This window comes from Gobio gobio, assembly GCF_949357685.1.
Source record: "Gobio gobio genome assembly, chromosome: 1".
In the NCBI taxonomy this organism is placed as follows: Eukaryota; Metazoa; Chordata; class Actinopteri; order Cypriniformes; family Gobionidae; genus Gobio; species Gobio gobio.
Genome location: NC_137097.1, coordinates 61,267,093 through 61,289,417, shown reverse-complemented (window position 1 = coordinate 61,289,417; position 22,325 = coordinate 61,267,093). Strand labels below are relative to the sequence as shown.

The 22,325-nt window shown below is 37.9% G+C and overlaps 4 protein-coding genes across 12 annotated transcripts in view; 2 read left to right on the top strand and 2 right to left on the bottom strand.

The window, feature by feature from the left end:
* Window positions 1-2,381: 2,381 nt before the first annotated feature.
* On the top strand, window positions 2,382-9,941 carry rmi2 (RecQ mediated genome instability 2). The gene is made up of 2 exons (XM_079838853.1): window positions 2,382-2,717; window positions 7,390-9,941. Exons 1-2 carry the CDS (start codon window positions 2,420-2,422, stop codon window positions 7,539-7,541), a joined length of 450 nt encoding a protein of 149 aa, XP_079694979.1. The 5' UTR covers window positions 2,382-2,419; the 3' UTR covers window positions 7,542-9,941.
* On the bottom strand, window positions 6,832-18,045 carry litaf (lipopolysaccharide-induced TNF factor). 7 transcript variants are annotated; one of them, XM_079838264.1, is made up of 5 exons: window positions 17,796-18,045; window positions 15,342-15,568; window positions 14,011-14,241; window positions 8,228-8,384; window positions 6,832-8,121 (listed from the first exon to the last, which is right to left on the bottom strand). In XM_079838264.1, the coding sequence occupies exons 1-5, from the start codon at window positions 17,828-17,830 to the stop codon at window positions 8,013-8,015; spliced, it is 759 nt and encodes a 252-aa protein (XP_079694390.1). In that variant the 5' UTR covers window positions 17,831-18,045; the 3' UTR covers window positions 6,832-8,012. The 7 variants fall into 7 exon arrangements, with proteins under 7 accessions (XP_079694390.1, XP_079694393.1, XP_079694394.1 ...); XM_079838267.1 differs by having other exon boundaries at window positions 14,011-14,244; window positions 17,800-17,968; XM_079838268.1 differs by having other exon boundaries at window positions 17,800-17,955.
* On the top strand, window positions 14,592-20,797 carry snn (stannin). 2 transcript variants are annotated; one of them, XM_079838969.1, is made up of 2 exons: window positions 14,592-14,710; window positions 19,170-20,797. In XM_079838969.1, exon 2 carries the CDS (start codon window positions 19,268-19,270, stop codon window positions 19,529-19,531), a length of 264 nt encoding a protein of 87 aa, XP_079695095.1. In that variant the 5' UTR covers window positions 14,592-14,710; window positions 19,170-19,267; the 3' UTR covers window positions 19,532-20,797. The 2 variants fall into 2 exon arrangements, with proteins under 2 accessions (XP_079695095.1, XP_079695094.1); XM_079838968.1 differs by lacking the exon at window positions 14,592-14,710 and adding an exon at window positions 17,483-17,623.
* zc3h7a (zinc finger CCCH-type containing 7A) overlaps window positions 20,769-22,325 on the bottom strand; it is a 20,522-nt gene continuing 18,965 nt past the window's right edge. For both annotated transcript variants that reach the window (XM_079838074.1, XM_079838075.1), the window contains exon 23: window positions 20,769-22,272. In XM_079838074.1, the coding sequence (XP_079694200.1) occupies window positions 22,083-22,272 (190 nt within the window). In that variant the 3' untranslated portion in view covers window positions 20,769-22,082. The remainder of the gene's footprint in view (window positions 22,273-22,325) is intronic.

Genomic DNA, 22,325 nt, shown 5'->3' with positions numbered 1-22,325 from the left:
AATATACTGTAAAATAGTGATGGGGAGTCGACTCCAAAAGAGTCGATTCCTCGACTCTGAATAGCCCGACTCTGGTGTCGACTCTGTTGCTGTGTCCGAAATCGCTCAGTTGAGTGCATTATAAGCAAGGAGTGAATGAAATAAAGCGAGGAATTCAGACACTGACGTAAAACATCGCAGTTGCAGAAAATTTCACACACATTTATTTGAGTGCTTACTTTAGAAATAGAAAACATTCACTTTTAAGACAATGATCTTGTGCGTTTAGCCCCATCACTCGACAACAGCTTTTTTCATTACTTTTTTTTCCTCTGTAAAATTAGGTATTGGCAACAGCTAGATAGAAATGTTGATAGCCACTCATCAAGTCATCGCTAAATTTGACTAATTTGGACGATCACGCTAAAAGGAGCGAGGTTTTAATAAGGGGATTTTAAGGCTTTGTGTCAGGGGGAGAAATAATTTAAGTGTGTAACAACTGCAATTTTGTCTTATTTCTGACCCTGTTTTGAAGTAAAGTAAATGGAGTCGAGGAGTCGATTCCAAAGACTCCTACAGTGGGAGTTGGGAATCGGAGTCGATTCCAAAAAACCTGGAATCGAACACCCCTACTGTAAAATATAATTTATTTCTGTGATTCTGTGATTTTCATCAGCCATTACACGGGTTTTCAGTGTCATTCTAATATGAATTATCATCAATGTTGGAAACAGTTTTGCTGCTTAATATTTGTTTGGAACCTGTGATACTTTTTTCAGGGTTCATTGAAGAATAAAAAGTTACATCATTTATTAAAAATAGAAATCTTTATTAACAATAAAAATCTTTACTATCACTTTTTAAAATACATTAAACACATCCTTACTCAATAAAAATATAAACTTTTCACAAAAAAAAAAAGAAATAAAGAAATTACTGACCCCAACCTAATGGGGTCTGACCTAATAATTATACTTGAAGTAAACCCTGAGATTTTAAGTTAATATAATAATAATAATAATTAAGTTCACAGTTCCCTGAGTTCAGTTAATAGCGACGTGACATGACATGCAAGTAAACTTTTATGTTTTAATTAATAGTTTCCATTAAACTGCACAAACCCCCTGCAGTTCCACCAGGAACCCGTCTGGGAAACCCTGACGTAATGTAATATTTAATGCACTTCATGTTGTTGATGATAAAAAATGTGTTTTCCTAACTTTGTATTTTTATATTACAGTTTTTCTCAGTCGCTTTGGTACATTTCTCAGATCAGAATTGAAATTCTCAAAACTACTTGTTCAATTCTCACATCATTGTGTCACTTGTGCACATCAAAAAAGCAGTTTCTCATTTCTTTGAACAAGTTGCAAATGCTTGTGGACATCCATGCAAATGTTTATGTACAATTCTCTGCTGTTTCCTACATTATCAGTTGCTTATGTCATGTTGATCAAAATGTATTATAATGGGTCTCTGTTGGATAGTCTTACCCCCCACAACATTTAGGCATTAGTTCATAGCATAAGTCTTTACATGCAAAATGGTTGAACAAGTTATCATAAAATGTCAAGCATATTTCTATACATTTCCGTTAGACGTTCATATTTCATACTTTTGTTTTTCAGGTTTTTTTGTCGTTTTCTCTCTGTATCGCAATGACATGGTCTGTCAACAAATTACAGTACAAACAGTAAAAGCGTAAATGTGAATCTTGTCCAGTCTCTTGCATTCAAACTCCCATATACACTAAGGTGTAACCTACAATTTACAATAATTGTCATCAAAACTTTAGCCATAGTTTCCATCAGAACATCCCTCCAGAGTACAGTTATATTGACAACATGACTAAGCAATTTGACTGTCTTATCCGTACACAATGACACAAGGACTTGTCATTCTAATGGCACTGACATGTTCAATGACACAGATATTTACTTTTGAGAGATGAACAAAGGATTTTGAGCAAGAGACTGGCTTTTGCAGGTAATCCATGGTGTTTTGCTATTTGTACGAATTGTTTTGAGAAATGCACTTACTGTTTTGCAAATGTCGAGGATGATTCGAGAAATGTACCAAAGCGACTGAGAAAAACTGTAATATGGTACAAGATTATCCTATTAAAAATCTAATTAGGTCAAAGTCCTCAAAAAGTCGTTTATATAATTTATATAATATTATATTTATAATATTTATGTAATGTAGTGTACTTACTAAAAAAATATTTGGAATCAGTAACCGACAACAATTTCTAAGTAATCTACCCAGCAATATAGTACATCAATTTTACAGTACATAATATCAATACAATGTTTTTGTTACATTTTGAGCTACCGGTATCTTATTCTGTAGTAAACGCTGAGCCTTTATTTTGAAATAAAGCCACATCCGGTTCCTTCGTTTGGAAAAAATAGCGCGATATTTACCAGCAGCATAGAAGATGATGGGGGCAAGCTTCCTCTGTGCAGACAAAACTCGCAGTCCCCCGGTGAAAGTGTTATCCAGCCAGCTGCGCGAAGGGACAGAGTGCCAAACACCAAGCGGAAGACCAGAGTATGTTATTAGACGACTGGGAGCGGGTGAACAGAGCTCGTTAAAGGTGTCAGTGGTCTGGATGCAGGGGACCGTGTTGGAGGTGCAATCCGACCACAGCACCGTTCTCATTCTGGACGAGACCGGGAACTTTCTTGTCAGCGGCATCAACAGCGTGCCGAAAGGAAAACCCTGCCTGAGTCCTGGTTAGTCACTTTTCAAATGTTTTTAAGACAGCTTCTGTAATATTTATTTAGACTTTCTTTTTTCCTGATGTGTTAGTGAAGCGATCTAAGCTCCGCCCACTAAAAAAGTCACAATGTTTACTAACTTTAAACTTACCTAAATACTCTGATATTGACGAAACATGTTCTTTTTGTGGTTTTGTCGAAGAAACAATAACCCATTTATTTTGTGATTGTAATATAACCAATCGTTTTTGGACTTAATTAAGTTATTTTATTTTTAGCCCCACAAATACGACCCACAACTTAATTCACCAAGAGATTAACGTTATCTTTTATTATGAAAACCCCAAATTGCTGTCCCTTGAATATACCGTTAATTTCTTTATCTTGTATGCTAAATTCTTCATCCACAAGCAAAAATGGCAAAATGTCTCCTTTAAGCTTTCCTCTCTTTCTTGCTGAATTTAACTCTTTTATTTCATCCCTTAAACTTATAAATAACAAAAACAGTGAAACGTTTTTGATGCGTTATGAAGATTTATTCAAAGATATGTCTCAACCTTATCATTATGCTTTTCTTTCTCTGTCTATTGTGATGTATGCAAATCCCGAACATTCTTGTTTTTTTGTTCCTTGTTATTGTTCATTGTAAGATTTACAACCTCATTTCATTTCCCTGATCTTGTATGTATAAGTTCTGCAATAAAAAAATAAATAAAAAAAACCCTTTAAACTTACTGTTTGTCTCTTCTGCTCACCAAGGCTGCATTTATTTGATCCCAAATATAGCAAAAACAGTATTATTGTGATTATATATATATATATAAAATTGTATTTATATTCTGCATCATTACTCCAGACTTTAGAGTCACATAATCCTTCAGAAATCATTTTTTTAAACTTTCTATTTCAGATAAATGCTGTTCTTTAAAACTTTCTATTCATCAAAGAATCCAAAAAGAAATGATTTACTCAACTGTTTTCAACACTGATAATAATCATAAATGTTTGTTGATCATCAAATCCTCATTTGATGAGAATGATTTGTGAAGGGTCATGTGACACTGAAGACAGGAGTAATGATGATAAATTCAGCTTTGATCACAGGAATAAATTGCACTTTACTATATTCAAATAGAGAACCGTTCACAACAGAACTGTCACAAAATATTACAGCTTTTTTTGGATTTTTAATAACATAAATGCAGCCTTGGTGAGCAGAAGAGACTTCTGTAAAAACATTAAAAAAATCTTACCGTTCTCTAACTTTTGACCGGTAGTGTGTTTGTATATTAATCCTGGTGGGATTGAGCTATGAAGAAGTGCAAGTTTACTAATACTTTGTTCAATTTGAATAAATTAATTTGCTTTTCAAGTCATTTTGTGATTCTGCATTTCCTTTTGTACGTTTTTTTATTGCGTGATATAGGTCTTAAATTTAATTCAAAATGGTCTTAAAAAGTCTTAAATTTGACTTGGTGAAACCTGCAGATACCCTGATAACGTCCTATGTGCCGCAAGACGTCATGAAAGTTGTTTACGTCGTCTCCTGCCTCCGGCTGACATGCAGCACAAGTTTTGCACTTCTGACGTAGAGCTATCACAACACGCATGCGCAGAAAAGCAACGAGAATAAAAAAAATAAGTAAAAAAAACTTGAATCAAAGTCTTTATTTAATCAACATGCCCTGCATTTCTTATTGTCATTTTTATTTTAAAAAGTAAAAATGACACTTTCAATACATTTTGATACCATGATAGTTGATCGCTTTGGGGGGGGCTTGCATGACAGACTTAAGGTCTGGGCTAAAGCCCACCTAAAAAGGGTCTAGAACCGCTAGTCTAGTGGCTCCTCAACCTTAATGTTATGAAGCGATGAGAATACATTTTGTGCTAAAAACAAACAAAAATAACAACTTTATTCAGCAATCTCTTCACTTCAACGGCATTCTCCTAAACTATTCATGTAGAAAATACAGCGCAGCGCTTCCAGGTTCTACATCAGAACGCCGGCTCATTGGTCGGCTCCTGCGTCAGCATCACACACATGCGTCGTTGTGTTCACGTGAACAGCGTCAGCCAATGGTGAGTCGGCTTCTTCTACAAAGAACCTGGAAGCGCTGTCAGGAAAATGATACATGAAATTGCTGAAAGTCATAATTTTTGTTGTTTTTTTTGCACAGAAAAAGTATTCTCGCCACTTCGTAACATTAAGGTTGAACCACTGTAGTCACATGGACTATTTTAACAATGGTTTATTACCTTTCTGGGCCTTGAAAGTGGCAATTGCGTTGCAGCCTTCAGGTGGTTTGGAAACCTCTCAGATTTCATCAAAAATATCTTAATTTGTGTTTGGAATGACATGAGGGTGAGTTTTCCATTTATCATAAATTTAGGTTAGAATGCCAATTGGTTGTTTGGTCATTTATATTTAATAGTTAATCACACATTTAATAATTCTGTTTAACCCTTTGTTGAAATGATGCCCGTTCATAATCTACTAGAGATGGTTAATAATTCCAGATCAAGTCAAAATAGATCAAATGTGACAGTCAGGTAAATGTATAATGCCAATTACATAATCAATTCAAAGATGATCCATACATAACATCAACTACTCTGCAGTAAAGAATAAGATATTGATACCTGACTTCTGAATATTACATAACACGGAGCGTCATAATAGACGCCCCACGTTATGGGCTGCACTCGTTACAGTATCCAGCCCTGAGCCCTTTGTCACACTTCCTTATATTGCTCAGACCGAGACCGAAATCTCTTTCAAATGTTAACAATGGGATAGGGTTCCCACGCTTCTTGAAAGTACTTGAATTTCAGACACATGGATTCAAGGCCTGGAAAGTACTTGAAAACAAATATAGGTCCTTGAAAGTGCTTGAATTAAATTTGAAATAAATTTTGTTTAGAATGGTGTTATTTCAAAAATTGTCCTACAGTATATGTGCTATCAAAGACAGAACGAAACATTGCTTATGTAGCGGGGAAAATAACTTGAACCGAAAATGGAAATGAAAAGTTGCGATTTTCTAGGCTGATATGGCTAGCCTAGGAACTATACTCTCATTCCTACATAATAATCAAGGAACTTTGCTGCCGTACCATGTGTGCAGCGGAGCAATGATATTACACAGCTCCTGAAAATAGGCTAACTTCTGTCTACATAATCAACGTGACATCCTGGTTGCACAGAGAGAGTGCCTGGGACTATTTTCAGGCGCTGTGTAATATCATTGCGCCGCTGCACTCATGGTATGGCTCAAAGTTCCTTGTACATTACGGAAGAATGAGAGTATAGTTCCTAGCCATATCGGCCTAGAAAATCACAACTTTTCATTTTCCATCTGTCTTATGCTGCGTTCACACCAAACGCGAATAGAGCGTCAAAATCGCGTCTAGTTTGACGCGTGAACATTTTGAATCCATTTGCGCGTCCACAGTGAATTGGACGTCGTCTTAAAACTACATTTTGTGACACAATAGTAGTATTTTTTAATTATGCAGGGTTTCTCATCACGTCACTTTACCACGTGACAGCAGCCAGCAGTCTCCTGATTGGTTAACGTGGCGCGAATTGACTCGGGCGTCAGACGCGAATTCACTTCAAACGCGTGAATGCACAAAAGCACCACTCGCGCATCATTCGCTCAATTCGCGTCCTTCGTGCGAATGAGGCAGATTTGCGTTCTTCGCGCGAAACTTAACATTCCATTGACTTAACATTGAAACCACTCGCGCCAGGCGCTCTATTCGCGTTGTGAACGTAGCATTAGTACATGTAACTGTACACATCACAACTTGTAAATAGGAAAATGTTGGGGTTATTTTGTCACTTATTGAGCAGTAGGCTAGCTGGAGCCATTTACCTCCAGTCTTTGTGCTAAGCTAGGCTAGCGGTGGGTGCATCAGACAGTTATGGCACGCACGGAGATGAGAATGGTATATTCTCGGGGGCAAGGGCGTAGATTTGGTTTGAACATTGGGGAGGTTGAACGTTGGTATGCTGCCTATTATTTTTTTTATGTGTATTGTTATCGGATAATTTATTTCTTCATATCTATCTATCTAGGCCTACATGCTTTAACTGATTACAAATTCAACATATACAAATATGAAAGAGACAACATTTAGAAATTTATTTTAAGATTCTTACATTCCACCTTAATGCATTTAAATTTTTTTTTTAAAGGGAAACGCATCTTGAACAACTGTAAATCATTGATAATTACAGACACTATTACACACCCAGGGGGGGCGGGGGGAAGACATTGATTCACTCAGTGTGACGTCGTCTGCAAAGTGTCCTCTCAGTGAGTAATTGTCCTCCACCAGACATCTTGGCATTATGCATGCTTTCCCAGTCTTTCATGGGTGTACTGTCCCTTTAAGGATTTACGATGCTGATGACCTTTAAAACGAGTCCCTTCATATACTAGACAGATGAGTACATAGTCATGCATAGTGTATATTAAGTCATTTGGGACACAACTCTACTGTTTATGTCCCTTTGTGCCAATGTACATGTATGACTCGTGAATATTAATTGGGTTACGTCAGTGAACGCGCCACAAAGAAAATCTTTTCACTATTGAGGTATTTTTATTTTTGCATTTGCATAGAGTTGTCAGACTTTACAGTGAAAACAAATCGAATGTTTTCGTTTTGTCCACAGGTAAATACGTCATGGTTATGGGTGTCATCCAGTCTCATAGTCCAGAGCCAGTGTTGCGTGCGGTGAAGATGGCAGATCTCTCTGAAAATGCGTTGATTCACCGGAAAAACTGGATCTATGAAGTAGAAGATCTCCAGCAGATTTTACCCTAAATCCTTTTTCACTGATGTGTTTACTTTGGCACTGTCACAATATTTGCCAAGTAAACTGAAGTTGCAAGACATGTTCACGACAGGCATTTAAAGTGAGAAAGCATAGACATATTTATATATACGTATATATATATTTTTCTAAGTCAGTTTGATTACAGATAGAAGAACTGTGCATTGTTAGTATGCACAAATCACAGGTTACAGAGATTTCTTTACAATTGTGACATTAAATAATACAATTGCAAAAAAAATTGAATATATTTTTCAATTAAATCAGTTTACAAAGAAAAGACGAGTATGTTAAGGTGTGTGTATATATGTATGACTACGTCTGTGTCGGCGGCCCATATACTGAAACGCCTCATTTGCTAAATGATGAATTCACTGTAACTGTTCTTCCATTATATATACAGAGTAGGTATCGTTCCTAACTCTTTCACCTTTGATATGGAACTGCTTCGCACAGAAGCTTCAGATTCTCCTGTGGGATCCTAAAACGCTGCTGCAGTTCGGACAGTGGTGTGTCACATCCTTCAGGTTGTCTACACAGAAGGGAATCAGGCAGCAGCCGTAGATACAACTACAACACAAGAGACATGAACACAACAATCGGGCGAGTGTCCTTGTGCTAAAGAAGAAAAGAAAAAAAAACATAAGACTGGATATCATGCAATGCTTTATCTTACCCAAAAATGGCCAGGCCCGCACAAGAGAGCCAGACTAATGCTCCCGATGTATACTCCAGACGGGTTATCACGTTCTGTAGGCATACTGGGCAGTGTGCCTGCACTGGAACATTCCCGAAAACCAGACCAGGCTGAACGTACACAGTCTGAACCGATACTGAAGGACAATAACAAGAATGCTTGTTTGAATAATAATTAACATATGCAGCGCAGTATTTCTAAGTAAAAGATTTCCTTACATTAACCATTCAAGTATCAGGGGATTGATTCAAAAACAAAAAGATGTACTGGGGGAACAGTGTGAGAGAATTAAAAAAACACATTAACATGGCCAGTAACAGTTAGGGTTGGGTACCGAACTCTGTACTTTTAAGGGCACCGACCGAATTACGTCAGTACTACCGAGTACCGATTCACATTAAATCAATCGGTACCAAATTTTGGTACCTGAGAACGCATCTGGTGATATAGACTAATGTCTGTGAATATTAAACCGCAAAAATAATATTTAAATATGAATCCTGCGTGTCTCTGTGCGAATGAATGCCGTATACGTGCGGTTTACCACACACACACTCACTCAGAATCGCGTGTGACGGTCGCATGTTTCCATCTTTTTTTTAATATGCTTTATTTGAACATTCAGTTTGCACTATGGTACAACAAAATTAGAACATTACAATAATTACGAAAAACATCAATAAAGAGAAAAAAAAAATAAACATGAATAAGCAATACCATAGCTCAAAATTTGCTTGTTTCCATCTCTGCGGGGATTTGAGAAAAAAGCTACCGTCATATCATAAACACACAGGTCAAAGGTCTTCACGGCAATCCGTCAAAATAAAAGTTCGCCTAACTTGACAAATACATTGTTGTACAGTAGAATTTAGATATGTCTCAATGTACTAATAATGCTAACACTAATGTAATAATAAATTATCAAAACTTTATTTTTAAGCAATAAATGACAAATTTTCTTCATGTTTTAATTTTAACTGTATAAAGCTCAGTTGTGCAGCACTTTTTGTTTGACAAAAAAAGTTTAATTAAATTACAAGATAGATTAAATTAATGTATTTTGTCTTCATTTGATTACCAGAAAATGCACAACATATTGATTGTGGGGAATCTTTTCATATAAAAGAAGAAAAAAAATGTTTTTATGAATTAAATTAAGTACCTAGTAGCCTACTATTTACTAGTAAATATTACAGTAATCAAACATCAAAGACAATGGCAGAGAGAGACCAGGGCAGCTCTAGCACAATGTCAATAACACTTCTATAAATGACTTACAGGTTCTTTACAGTTATTGATGTAAACATCCCTAAAGTGCCGGGTACCGATACCGGATTAAAATGTGAACAGTACCCAACCCTAGTAACAGTAAGGCTAGTGAAAATTCCTGATCAGGGCTGCGTCCAAAAGCTTAAAAATGCTGTATTCCAAGGTAGGAAGGCTCATCCAAATCCAATGTTAGCTTCACTTCCTGTCTCATAAGGATGAATTTCTGAAGGCAGCATATGTATCCTTCACTGCCTTTGATATCCCACAATCCTGTGCTTTCCACTCTGTGACAGTGGAGCTATAGCACGAACTTGGTTGGTGGTCAGTGTGTGTAAATGTACATTTTTGGCTAACTTTTTACACTTTTGATATTTCTAGCTAGAAATGAATACTGTAGTAGTAATTAAATATTAATTTGCTTCTCACCAAAGCGCTCTCTGTTTAGCTTTAGATCATTAAATCTTTACACTGCCTTTAGAAGTCTGTCCAAAATCAGTTTCGTGAGGTACCTTCTTGCGCAAACGCTGCCTGCAAAGTCACTGCCTAAGCTTTCGGGACGCAGCCCATTTGTGTGTTTAATGAAAGATATATTTGTCCTAGTTAAATATAATAATTTTTTTAAAATGTTTTATTTAAATAAATTATAATTCAATATTTTTATATGAAATATGTGCAAATAAATGATAAATAAAAATAAATATTTTTATGTTGGGGTCAGCAGGACAAGTATAAATCTCATATGGTATTCCAGAAAACAAGGTTAACTTACCATCACATATACCCTGACCTCTCGGTTGATTAACCCAAACCTTGCTTACTCGAGGTATGCAGGTTTCAAAACTGGGATAACCTGGAGTAAGATCAGTCAACCCAGAGTGACCACACCATGAAAGTGGACGCTAAAAAGTAGGCTGTGTCCGATATCACCCCCAATAGGGCACTATTTCAGGGAACAGCCATTTGTAGTTGTGCCCGAAACCATAGTGGGTGTTACCGAGTGCACTAATTCAATCCCACAATGCACCGCAATAACGAGCGTACAACTGATAGTATAACTGACCCATAATGCACTGTGCTTCTCGCCAGAAGATGGAACTGATTAGATTAACAGATTAATCATCCAACCATCCATTTTCCAAACCGCTATAAATTCCTTTGAAATTGATTACTAAATTGTTTAATTTAGGTTTATACTTGCTAGTTTCCATAACAGAGTTCAAAATAAATCTTTTCATTACTACTTGGGCTGCCCGTTTGCTAAGTTTCAATGATTATTAAAAATCAAGCATTAACTGTATGCGAAAGCGGGCGCTCTCAGAGTCCGATTTTTGGCTCACTTATTTTCATTCACTCCTTCAACTGGAATATATTAGTGGACTAATGTAGGGAATGGGAGATTTCAGACAGCCGAAGTTTAATGGCGGTTTACATTCATAGCAGGGGCTTTTCCTCCGAGAGAAGGCATAGGGGGTGGTGTCTTCTCAAAAATTAGATGAGAAAATAATATTACAAAAATTAAACAATGCCAACATTACAAATGTGACATTAAAAAGTGTATAAATCACACATTTTTCTAAAGTAACACTGTCCAACCGCGACACCAGCAGGTAAAGTTACAGCGGGAGGCTTGCCTCCCCTGAGCATATTGACTTTTAACAGACACCCTAAAGCGGGGGTTTTCAAACTGGGGTCCGGGACCCCCAGGGGTCCTCCAGAAGGTTCTATGGGGTCCCCAGGAAATTCCAGAGAATAAAAAAGACAAAGCAAAAATGGTTAAAGTCTAACGAACATTCCAACTGTTTCATATCTAAATGTGTCTTGCTGTATAGCCTACATACTCTCCAGAATTTTTTTTAATATTATGGATATTTTTCTTACACACACACCCATTGATTCACTTCAGAAGGCCTTTATTAACCCCCAGAGCTGTGTGGGGCACTTTTATGGACTTCAAATTTTGGGCTGCCATTTACTACCACTATAAAGCTTGGGAGAGCCAGGACATTTTTTATATAACTCTGATTGTATTCATCTGAAAGAACAATGTCATATACACCTAAGATGACCTGAGAGTGAGTGAATTATGGGATAATTTTCCTTTTTGGGTGAACTATCCCTTCAAATATAGCCAATTTAAGTTTGGAAACAATGTGTAGTATTCATAATGTCACCCTTACTATTTATCTTAACAGTTTTTAATGTTTTTCATACATAAAAAAATATATGGGGTCCCTCATAAAAGGTTCATCATATTGGGGGTCCTTGGCGTCATAAAGTTTGAAAACCCCTGCCCTAAAGCATCCAGTGAGTTTAATGGGGGGTAAATGAAAATGAATGGGAGAAAGTCGCTTGAGGAGGCAATTCCTCTGTCGCGTTATGGTTGGATATGATTGGTTCTCGTTTCCGTGCACAATCGCAAATTGGGCTAAATTAACAAAATGATGGCGTTAATGAACACCGCTTTATGTCACATCAAAATCCAACTTGATGGCCTGAAAACATAATGAAAACATGAATATATAATATTGTGCAAAATCTGTCACACCCACACGAGCCTCATCAATATGGCATACGTACCTCTGAAGTAAACATAACCTGCTCCAGAGCAAATAAGTAAGAAAATGAGTTGCTATGGCTCCTTAAAGGGTAACTAAACCCTAAACCAACTTTTTTTAGTTAATGATCTGTAATACTGGGGCTTTATTAATGCTGTTCATTGATTCGAGTAAATGTTTTGACATTTGAGTATAAAGTGTTTTAATTCTATAAAATATGGTGTAAAACCGCCAAAGTGCTGCCCTCTTAAGGTTGAACGGTGGCTACTGCAGTTGAATTTTCCTATTGGACGTTGTGGTACATCGTGACGTAGGATGGTACCTCCAACGGCTCACTATCCGCGCCCCTAGCACGAGCTCACCACGCCCTCAGAAATGTTTTCCCCAATCACAGGATGAGAACGGCTTCACTCCAGTATGAACTCTCATATTACATGAAGTGGAAACATTATGAATGAAACTCACTTGACACTTGCTTTAACATTGTATTGAAGAAAATACGGTTAAATAATGCAGTTGTCAGTTCACGTCAGGCTTTTCTTGCGATATTATTGCCGCCCGTCATCTGTACAGATAATTTTCATACATGAGACGCGCTTTCAAACCCTGACACGCAAGTGGTTGCCGCGGACGCAGATAGATTAGGTCGGTTCTCTTGCGCGGCTGCTTCACTAGCATCGTCGGCATCGGGAGTTAACGCAGTTTGAGCAGCGGCTCGCATTGATAAGGCTCCGGGTTTGTGTCTGTTACAGACAATCCACCTTCCTCCACTTCAGGTGAAGGTAGGAGAAATGACCGCTCTGTTGCAAAGCTGGCGTCACTCCAGTCATTCTCCATCTTTGCGACTCGCGAGTCTGACAGCTGTCAATCAACCCGTCCCTGCGGGTCTCAGGTGCACGCCCTCCGCTCAGCCCCGCCCTCGGTTTGTCCCCTCTGTGTCCGCCGGGATCTGCCCACTTTTCCAGCATTTTTTGAAAATTGCCAGTGGGTGGAGTTAAGCTCTGAGCAGGGGTTTAGTTACCCTTTAAAGGATTAGTTCACTTTTAAATAAACTTTTGCTGATAATTTACTCACCCCCATGTCATCCAAGATGTCAATGTCTTTCTTTCTGCAGTCGAAAAGAAATTAAGGTTTTTGATGAAAACATTCCAGGATTTTTCTCCATATAATGGACTTCAATGGGCTCCAAACTGTTCAAGGTCCAAATGACACTTTACGTCCGATAAGACGTAAAATAATAGCATAAATACTGCTCGGTTTCTCGCAGAAACTGATCGTTTCGCTAGATAAGACCTTTATTCATCGTCTGGTATCGTTTAAAGCCCTTTGAAGCTGTACTGAAACTGTCATTTGGACCTTGAACCGTTTGGAGCCCATTGAAGTCCATTATACGTGGAATGTTTTCATCCAAAACCTTAATTTCTTTTCGACTGCAGAAAGAAAGACATGGACATCTTGAATGACACGGGGTGAGTAAATTATCAGCAAAAGTGTATTTAAAAGTGAACTAATCCTTTAAATACCCTGAAAGTCACCTCAGGTTTTGGAACCGAAAGTTGAGGTTATCAGCTTACTCGGAGTGAACTTAACCAGGTAAGTCACACAACCCTGGACGTTTTCTGGAATACCCTACTAAACTAGTTGCAAAAAGAAAAACAAATTCTGAATATGACAGTGTTTAACTAGAAAACCCACATTCAACCAGCTTCTGTTTTTAGCTGGTTAAAGTCGGTTTTTAGCTGGTTAAAGTCGGTTTATGTGGTTCATCAACAGCACTCCCAGTAAGTCGGGAAGCAGAAGTCAACCATGTTAGATCTGCCTTTAGACAAATCTTTACCTTATTCTTACCTTTTGAGTGATGTATACAACCTTTTTCTCTGAGTTTAAAAATGTGTGGTCAGATAAAAGTCATGGTGGAAAAAGAGTAAAAGCCATTACCAACAGGACTGGTGACAGGTTGACCTTGTTGGGGTGGTGGTGGATACATCTGGCCGTAGGCTTGTGTTGGATATGGAGGCACAGCTGCCTTCATGTCAGCTGGAGCTGGAGCATAGGGCCCTGGTGGGTACTGTGGGTTTGTTCCCAAAGACTCCTCATATGATGGAGGAGGCGGGTATCCCACAAGTGTTGCTGTCTCCATTGGAGGTGCGCTTGCCATCGCCTTGACTGCTGCTTCAAATCCATAAATATAAGAACCGTGGTTATTGTAATGTGACGTGATTCAGAGCATTGCATAATTCCTTATGGAACAGCGTTTCGCTTTTCTGAGAATACATGTACATCTTCAAAACTAAAATAGCCTATGTAGTACAAATGTTCAGCTAGAAGTTGTCAGAGTTGTAACCTAAGAGCGACAATCGTTCAGAAAAACAAACACTTACTTGAAAGGAATAAACACGTAGCCTACTGTACTCTTTGTTTCGTTTTCTTCTGAACAGTCTAGCGACTCGCGGACGATAAGAAAAAACGTTTCCTGTTTCTTAGTTTTGTTACGCGCTTCCGCAATACAGATGGGTGGGCTGAACTCTGTTAAAAGATTATCAGAAGAACATGGAAAGTATCGATCATATGTGCTCTACGAAGTCAATATATGGTATAGTAAAGACACGTAGCAATTGAGGACTTTTACCAAAAAACGGTACGTTTTTCTCCCTCAAGTTCCGTGTTTGGTCACATGAGTTACAGGCAGTGCGTCCCTCGTGAGACTTGTTAGTGTTCACTTCAGTACTAAGGATATATTTAGCTCGGGGGGACATAGGACCTACTTGAATTACTCTTTTCATTATTTATATTTATTTGCGTTTGCACGAATATATAAATAGCCTATCAGTAGTACATAACAAATAATATTTTATATTTATATATTCACCTTTCTTTGAAAGACATTAAATAAAAAGAAAAACGTGCATATAATTATATTTGTAGTATGTATACATATCGGTCAACTTATAACCAGGTAGGCCTACGTCACACAACTTGGACGTTTTCTGAAATACCCTCCTAAACTAGTTTCAAATGGAAAAAAACAATTCTGAATATGACAGCGTTTAGCTAAAAAAACCATATACAACCAGCTTCTGTTTTTAGCTGGTTCAAGTTGGTTTATGCATCAACAGCACTACCAGTTAGTGGGGAAGCAGAAGTCAACCATGTTAGATCTGCCTTAAGACAAATCTTTACCTTATTCTTACCGTTTGAGTGATGTGTACAACCTTTTAAAAATGTGTGGTCTGATAAAGTCCTGGAAAAAAAAGAGTAAAAGCCATTACCAACAGGACTGGTGACAGGTTGACCTTGTTGGGGTGGTGGTGGATACAGCTGGCCGTAGTGTGTTGGATATGGAGGCACAGCTGCCTTCATATCAGCTGGAGCATAGGGCCCTGGTGGGTACTGTGGGTTTGTTCCCAGACTCCTCATATGATGGAGGAGGCGGGTGTCCCACAAGTGTTGCTGTGGTGTGGAAGTGTTGGAGGTGTGCTTGCCATCGCCTTGACTGCTGCTTCAAATTCATAACAACAAAAGCTTTTTAGTAAATATAAGAACCGTGGTTATTGTAATGTGACGTTGTTCAGAGCATTGCATAATTCCTTATGGAACAGACTCTGAGAGCACCCGCTTTCGCATACTAATCATTTGAAACTTAGCAAACGGGCAGCTCAAGTAGTAATGAAAAGATTTATCTTGAACTATGTTGTGTAAACTAGCCAGTATAAACCTTAATTAAACAATTTAATAATCAATTTCAAAGGAATTTATAGTGGTTTGGTAAATGGATGGATGGATGATTAATCTGCCGGTGTTGTGGCAAATTTTGACCCCCCTGCCATATTATTACCCCCCTCGTTGAAGTCCAATACCTGATTGCCTAATCCAAACCCCGCCCCCCACATCTACTCCTAAATCTACCGGGTAATAATCTGGCACGGGGTTAGAATTCGGCACAACACCTGTTCCATCTTCTGGTGAGAGGCAGGAATTCCTTTAGCATGACCCTCACAGTGCATTATGGGTATTCTCTAGCTGTTGAGCATTCGTCTGTACATATGGGTAGTTAACAAATAATTCGCTTTTTTTTGTTGTAAAACATCACTTTTTAAGAAAAATTGCATATTGTTATGTGGTGTGATGTCTGATGTTTGAGAAAATAAGGCGTCACTAACTTTGTAAATTTTTCAGGTTTTTAAAAAAAAAATTTGCTTAAATGTGTCCTATGGTGTGATATAATTAAGAAAATAGGGTTGTCACACCAAAGGACAACATAAATGAACACTTTTTATAGTGGTTCCAAAAAAGTTAAATATTTGAACAATTCTGAAACAAAATCTCCTTCAACTAATTACATTTGTTGTCAGTGGAATTGCCCAATTTAATATCAGGATATTGTGTCACACCGGAGGACATGGTTTTCAGTGACAAAATGTTTCAAGTTTCAAGTTTATTATATTTATAGCGCACATTTAAAACAACCTTGGTTGACCAGTGCTGTACAGAATACCTATGTCCATTACTGAAATTTTTAAAAATAAACATTCACAAGACATTAAACGCACAAGAAAACAGATAGGTTTTCAAAAGACTTTTGAACTCAGAGACTGTTGGTGCAATTTGGATAGATAAAGGCAGTTTGTTCCATAACTTTGGGCCAGCTACAGCCAGGGCTCTGTATCAAGTTCCTACACTTCTATAAATGATTGTCATTTACTAAAATAGATACTTGTAAAATTGTGTCTGAGGTATTTATTAACATTTGTATGCTTTTCTGTTTTATCTATAAACGTAGTAATTTATTAAACCACGCTTGAGACAGTTAAACCATAGGACCATTTAGAGATTTGGCTCAAAAATGTAACAAATCGAAAGACAAAGCACTTTTATAACAACGGGTCCATGTAAGACAAAGAAATGTTTAGCCATTTACTGCATTTTAAATGAGGACGATACCAATAATATACATTTTATCTAGCGTGACAGTGAAAATAACATGTCTTGTCAACAACCCTGTGGTGTGTTTTGCTTTGTTTCTATTTTTATCTTTCTCACCCTATAGGACTTGGAAAGAAAGTGCACACATTATTCTGAGAAAATGACTCCCACAGAAGAGAGTATACGTGCATGTCTGTAGGTGGTGAGGTATAGAAAGATGCAGATGAAGTTTTATATTCACAAAAAAATAAATAGGCCTACATTAGTTAGTCTCTTTCCATTTATCTGTGAGTGCAACACAAACATGACCCCCATAGGAAGTCATTCTGTACTGCATCCGCCTGTCTGTGAGCACCATTCCTTTTATTTGATTGGATATTTGCCTTTTTTGCAGCTGTGATCTCATTTCCTGTACAGTGACAAGCTGTATGTATTTATTTATTTATATATGCGCTCGGACTTGAAACGTAAGCGACTGGTTTTAGATGTAACGTTAACACAACGGCTGGATACACTGGGTTTCTGCAGCTGTCTGCGCGCACGAGCGTGAACTATCGTGATACACGAAATGGTTCGCAAAACGTACATAAGCGTTATTCTTTGATAAAAAAAAATCGGCCTTGTTTGGGTAAGCTTGATTTTACATTACCTTCTGTTCTTTTTATATCAGTACGTCTACACGAGAAAAGCTGTGTATGTCGTTTAGGTCGGATAAAATCGCTGTTTTGTGTGCAAATGTCTATTTTTTCCATTTAAAAAGCATTGTTTGGACAAAAATAAAACAACGGCGGCAGCGATACTTGCTTTCGTTTTTGTAGATAGCTCTGTGCTGCATGAATGTCGTAAGGTCTTTCAGTTAGTGCCACCGGAAAGGCCTCATGCCACTCTTATTAATTCAAGCACTGGAAGCGTTAAGCAAAATGGAAAGTCTTCGCCAAGATGCTCATAAATGCGTTGCATAACCTGTGGCTTCACGAAGGAAGCATGGCATGCAATGCAACGTTGACTCTGGTGAAGTTTACATGGCATGTTTGTCGCATTTTTCAAGATTCAGAACATTTTCAGGAAGTCTCTCGGAATGTGGTGATGTACACTGTAAAAACAACAACAACAGAATAATAAAAAAAAAAAACAACAACTTGCAGCTGTGGTTTCCAGAATGTTTCTGTAAAAATTGACACTTTTACAGGACAGCTTCTAAATTTGACCATTTACTGTAAGATTACAGTAAGATTATATTTTAAACTGGTAAATCCAACAGCCCTTTTCTATTGAGTTAAAGGGATAGTTCACACACAAGTTAAAATTAGCCCATGATTTACTCACCCTCAAGTCATCCTAGGTGTAGGCCTATATGACATTTTTCTTTCAGATGAATACAATCAGAGTTACATTTAAAATGATCCTGGCTCGTCCATGCTTTACAATGGCAGTGAATGGCTGTTTCTGTTTTGAAGTCCATAAAAGTGCATCCATCCATCATAAAACTGCTCCACACGGCTCAGTGGGGTTAATAAGGACCTTCTGAAGCGATGCGTTTGTGTTAGAAAAATATCCATACATTTTACAAACTAAATCTGTAACTTCTGCTAACTGTCATACACGCGTTCATGAGAGACGTAGGATGCTCCGGTGAGAATATGCTAGGCTTTGTTTTGCTCTATCCTCTGAGCTTCCGAGGATGATGGATAGATGCACTTTTATGGACTTCAAAACAGAAACAGCCATTCACTGCCATTAAAAAGCTTGGAAGAGCAAGGATAATTTTAATATAACTCAGATTGTATGCGTCTGAAAGAAGAGTGTCATATACACCTAGGATGGCTTGAGTTTGAGTAAATCATGGGATAATTTTCATTGTTGGGTAAACTATCCCTTTACGGTACTAATTTCTGGGGGGGTTTTACCTTTAATTGCAATGTGAAATGTCAGACAGGGAACAACCGTTTAAGGATTTTCACTGCAGATTCTAATAAGATTTGTTCTTTTTTTACTTCCAAAAAATAGTGCATTTGCAAGTATTTTACTGTATGGGTTATTAGTGTTGCCCCATATGTTGTAAGGGAATGCACTTTTAACCAGGTTTTTACTGTAGTATGTTTAGCCTTTTACAGCTAAAATTACAATATTGTTTAGTTTTACTGTATAAGAATCATCCTTTTTTTGTCTTTCAGATGTAGGAGTAGCGGTCAGCCAAACCTACACAAACCCTGCAGAACTGCCTCTGGTGGACTTGTGAAGGCCAGTAGCTGAGTTTCCCTCGACTGACAGGATGTCTATCATGGATCATAGCCCCACCACTGGGGTCGTCACCATTATTGTAATACTCATCGCCGTTGCCGCACTGGGGGCTTTAATTCTTGGTTGTTGGTGCTACTTGCGGCTGCAGCGCATCGGTCAGTCTGAAGATGAGGAAAGCATCGTCGGAGAAGGTGAAACCAAGGAGCCCTTCCTGATGGTCCAGTATTCGGCCAGAGGCCCGCGGGTGGAACACAAGACCAAGCTCACTCCTAACGGCACCGAGAGCCACACCTAATTCCCGTCATCTGCCTTCGCAATGCATACTATGTCAGTCTCAAAGAATTTCAACCTTAACACCATCACTCAACACCGAAATGAAACCACGCCGTGTTTTAAACAAGCTGATAAACGAAGGCAAACCTAGTGCATGCAGTTGTCTAGTCGCTTTGACTGTTGATTTTTTTTTGCTCGCCCATTTTGTGGTGGTGGAGCCCTGTTATAATGTGAAATCGACGGCTGTAGGCGTTTTGTGCAATGCTGTTTATTTGTAAAGCTGTAGCTGAGTTCTGAAGCTATATCAAGACTCATTCGGCTTCTTTGGTTGCATTTTTACTTTGCCGTTTCATCCAGAGCGGGCTCTGGTATTAGAAAATTCAATGGACTGATGTCAAAGCTTAAATTGTTTTTGTTTTTTCTTCAGGAAAATATTTTAGAATTTCCATAGAAATGCTTTATTGAATCGCAATACAAAAAGGAACGTGTCGTTTTTCATTACAAATAAGCACTTCAGGATACCATGACTTGCCAAATTATGTAAACCGGCTTTTGAAAGCTCTTACATTACATTGTCATGTTTAGAATCATGATTTCATTAGCGTTTTTATCTTTCATGTGATGTACAAGTGATTTTATATCAGCTGGTTCCGGTCTAAAAGTGCTAGGAAACCACTAAAAGAACGAAAGCCAATGATTGAGGTCTGTCTATTTTTGTTGAATAGGTTGTGGGCCCAGAGGCTTTGGTTTTTTTTATTTATGGTTGAGCACATTTCTACTAAGCGAGGGGGTCATATGAAAATGTAAATATCATTTTTATAGATGGCTGGATACTGAAAAGTCATTGTTGTTTTTATCCCGTTTCCACACAGTATTATTTCATTCCAATCATGTTTGCCGTTTGTACATGTACGATGAAAGTGAGAGAAATGATTTATTTTTATACGATATTCATGCAAATGTCAGTCAGGCATTTAGAGAGAAAGATGAAGCCTGAAAAAGCAGCTTATATGATTTCATTGATGTTACTAACACCAAAATCGTTAGGGTTCTGTCGCGCGTTTGAAGTCGACAGATGTTTTTTTTTCTTTCTGAATGATGTGCTGTTTAATATACTGAAAAAACAAGGGCAGTACATGCATGTTAACAATCTGCATATTTGAGGAAAATAAGCTACTTTTTATCAGTAAAGTGCTTAATATATTGCTTGTATCACTCCAGCCAGTGTGTCTGTCCAGTGTTTGACTGTACTGAACAATAAAAACTCCTCTGGTACTAGGGAAATGTCTGCTCCTGAGTTTTGTTTTAAATGTAAATCCAAATCTTGTGATGTTGAGCATGCGCGGTAAGCACTTGACAAACGTGGAATTCCCTAGTTTTAGGGTATGGCATTTATTAGTCATACTGGTGTGTAATAGTGTTGGAAACTTCCTGTTTTTGTGCAAAACCAACAATCAATCTGATGACCTGCTTAATCCATCCATTTAGACCAATGCAAAAACTTTCCCATTTGAAAATATTGTTTATTCCTGTGATGTCAAAGCTGAATTTATCACCATCATTACTCCAGTCTTCAGTGTCACATGATCCTTCAGAAATCATTCCAATATGATGATTTGCTGCTCAAGAAACATTTTGTATTATCAAAGTTTTCTTTTGTATTATCAAAGATTCTTTGATGAATAGAAAGAGCATACGAACAGTATTTATTTGAAATTGTTACATTATAAATGTCTTTACTGGCACTTTTGAACAACTTGATTCATACTTGCTGAATAGAAGTATTAATTTATCTTTTTTTTTTAAAAAAAGGCTCACTAGCATATAGCGGTTTCATTAGAACCAAAACAAGCAAAAGTCAAATGAAATAATTATAACAAATGCACAGCAGATCCAACCCATAACCCATCAGGTGCAGCTGGCAGGATAATCGCCTAAACATGATCTCCCCCTCGTGGCTAAAACATGTCTCGACATTACCCCCAAGTCACAAAGTCGATTCTTATTAATACACTGATGTGGTGTGACTTCCCTCACTGTTATGCTTTCAGGAACTATGGACGCCGAAAAGATGAAGACTTTATTGTGTTTATGTCGGTCCATATAATACCAACAGGCATTAACACAGCAAGCAGACAACATAGTAATTTGGTGCGGATGTAGAATAGATACAGGACCGAGCATTCCAAAACAAATAATAAAAAATAAAAAAAAGGCGGGAATTCGTCACAGAAACATTCAAAGGGATTCTCAGAGGGCTTCTCTCACTACATGCCATGCCTATACTGCACTTCTGCTTTGGGTTGCATTAACAAAATCCAGTTCCTGAAAGGCGATCCGCTGTGTGCTATTTAATAAGAGAAAGATAAAAGGCGATGGTGCGTTTACTTTTAACCGGTGATAAAAGCAACAAAGCTGTGATTACTCGAACACAAGGCCAGCTCTGTGCTTTCCGTGAAAACCCAGAAGGTGGATGTCCTCCCTTCTCCACGGACTCGCCCGATTCAATACTGAACTCAAGACATCATAGTTCCAGAACACCCTGCATCAACAGATTCAGATTAATTAAAACATTACTTAATATCTTTAAGCAGAAAACTATATTTGCCAAAGTCATCATCATTTGGTGCTATCAAGTGATCCTTTCTGGCTTTGGCGAGTTTCATCAAAAGGAATTCTCTTCGGTCCATCCATTCTTTCAGCTCTTCGTCTCCATGCGCCAGCTTACAAAGCTCTTCCTCTGTGCAGGTGCCCTTGAGGTACCTGGAGGGATGGAAACCAATCCGTTAGCGACAACAGTTAACTGTTTGCGTGAT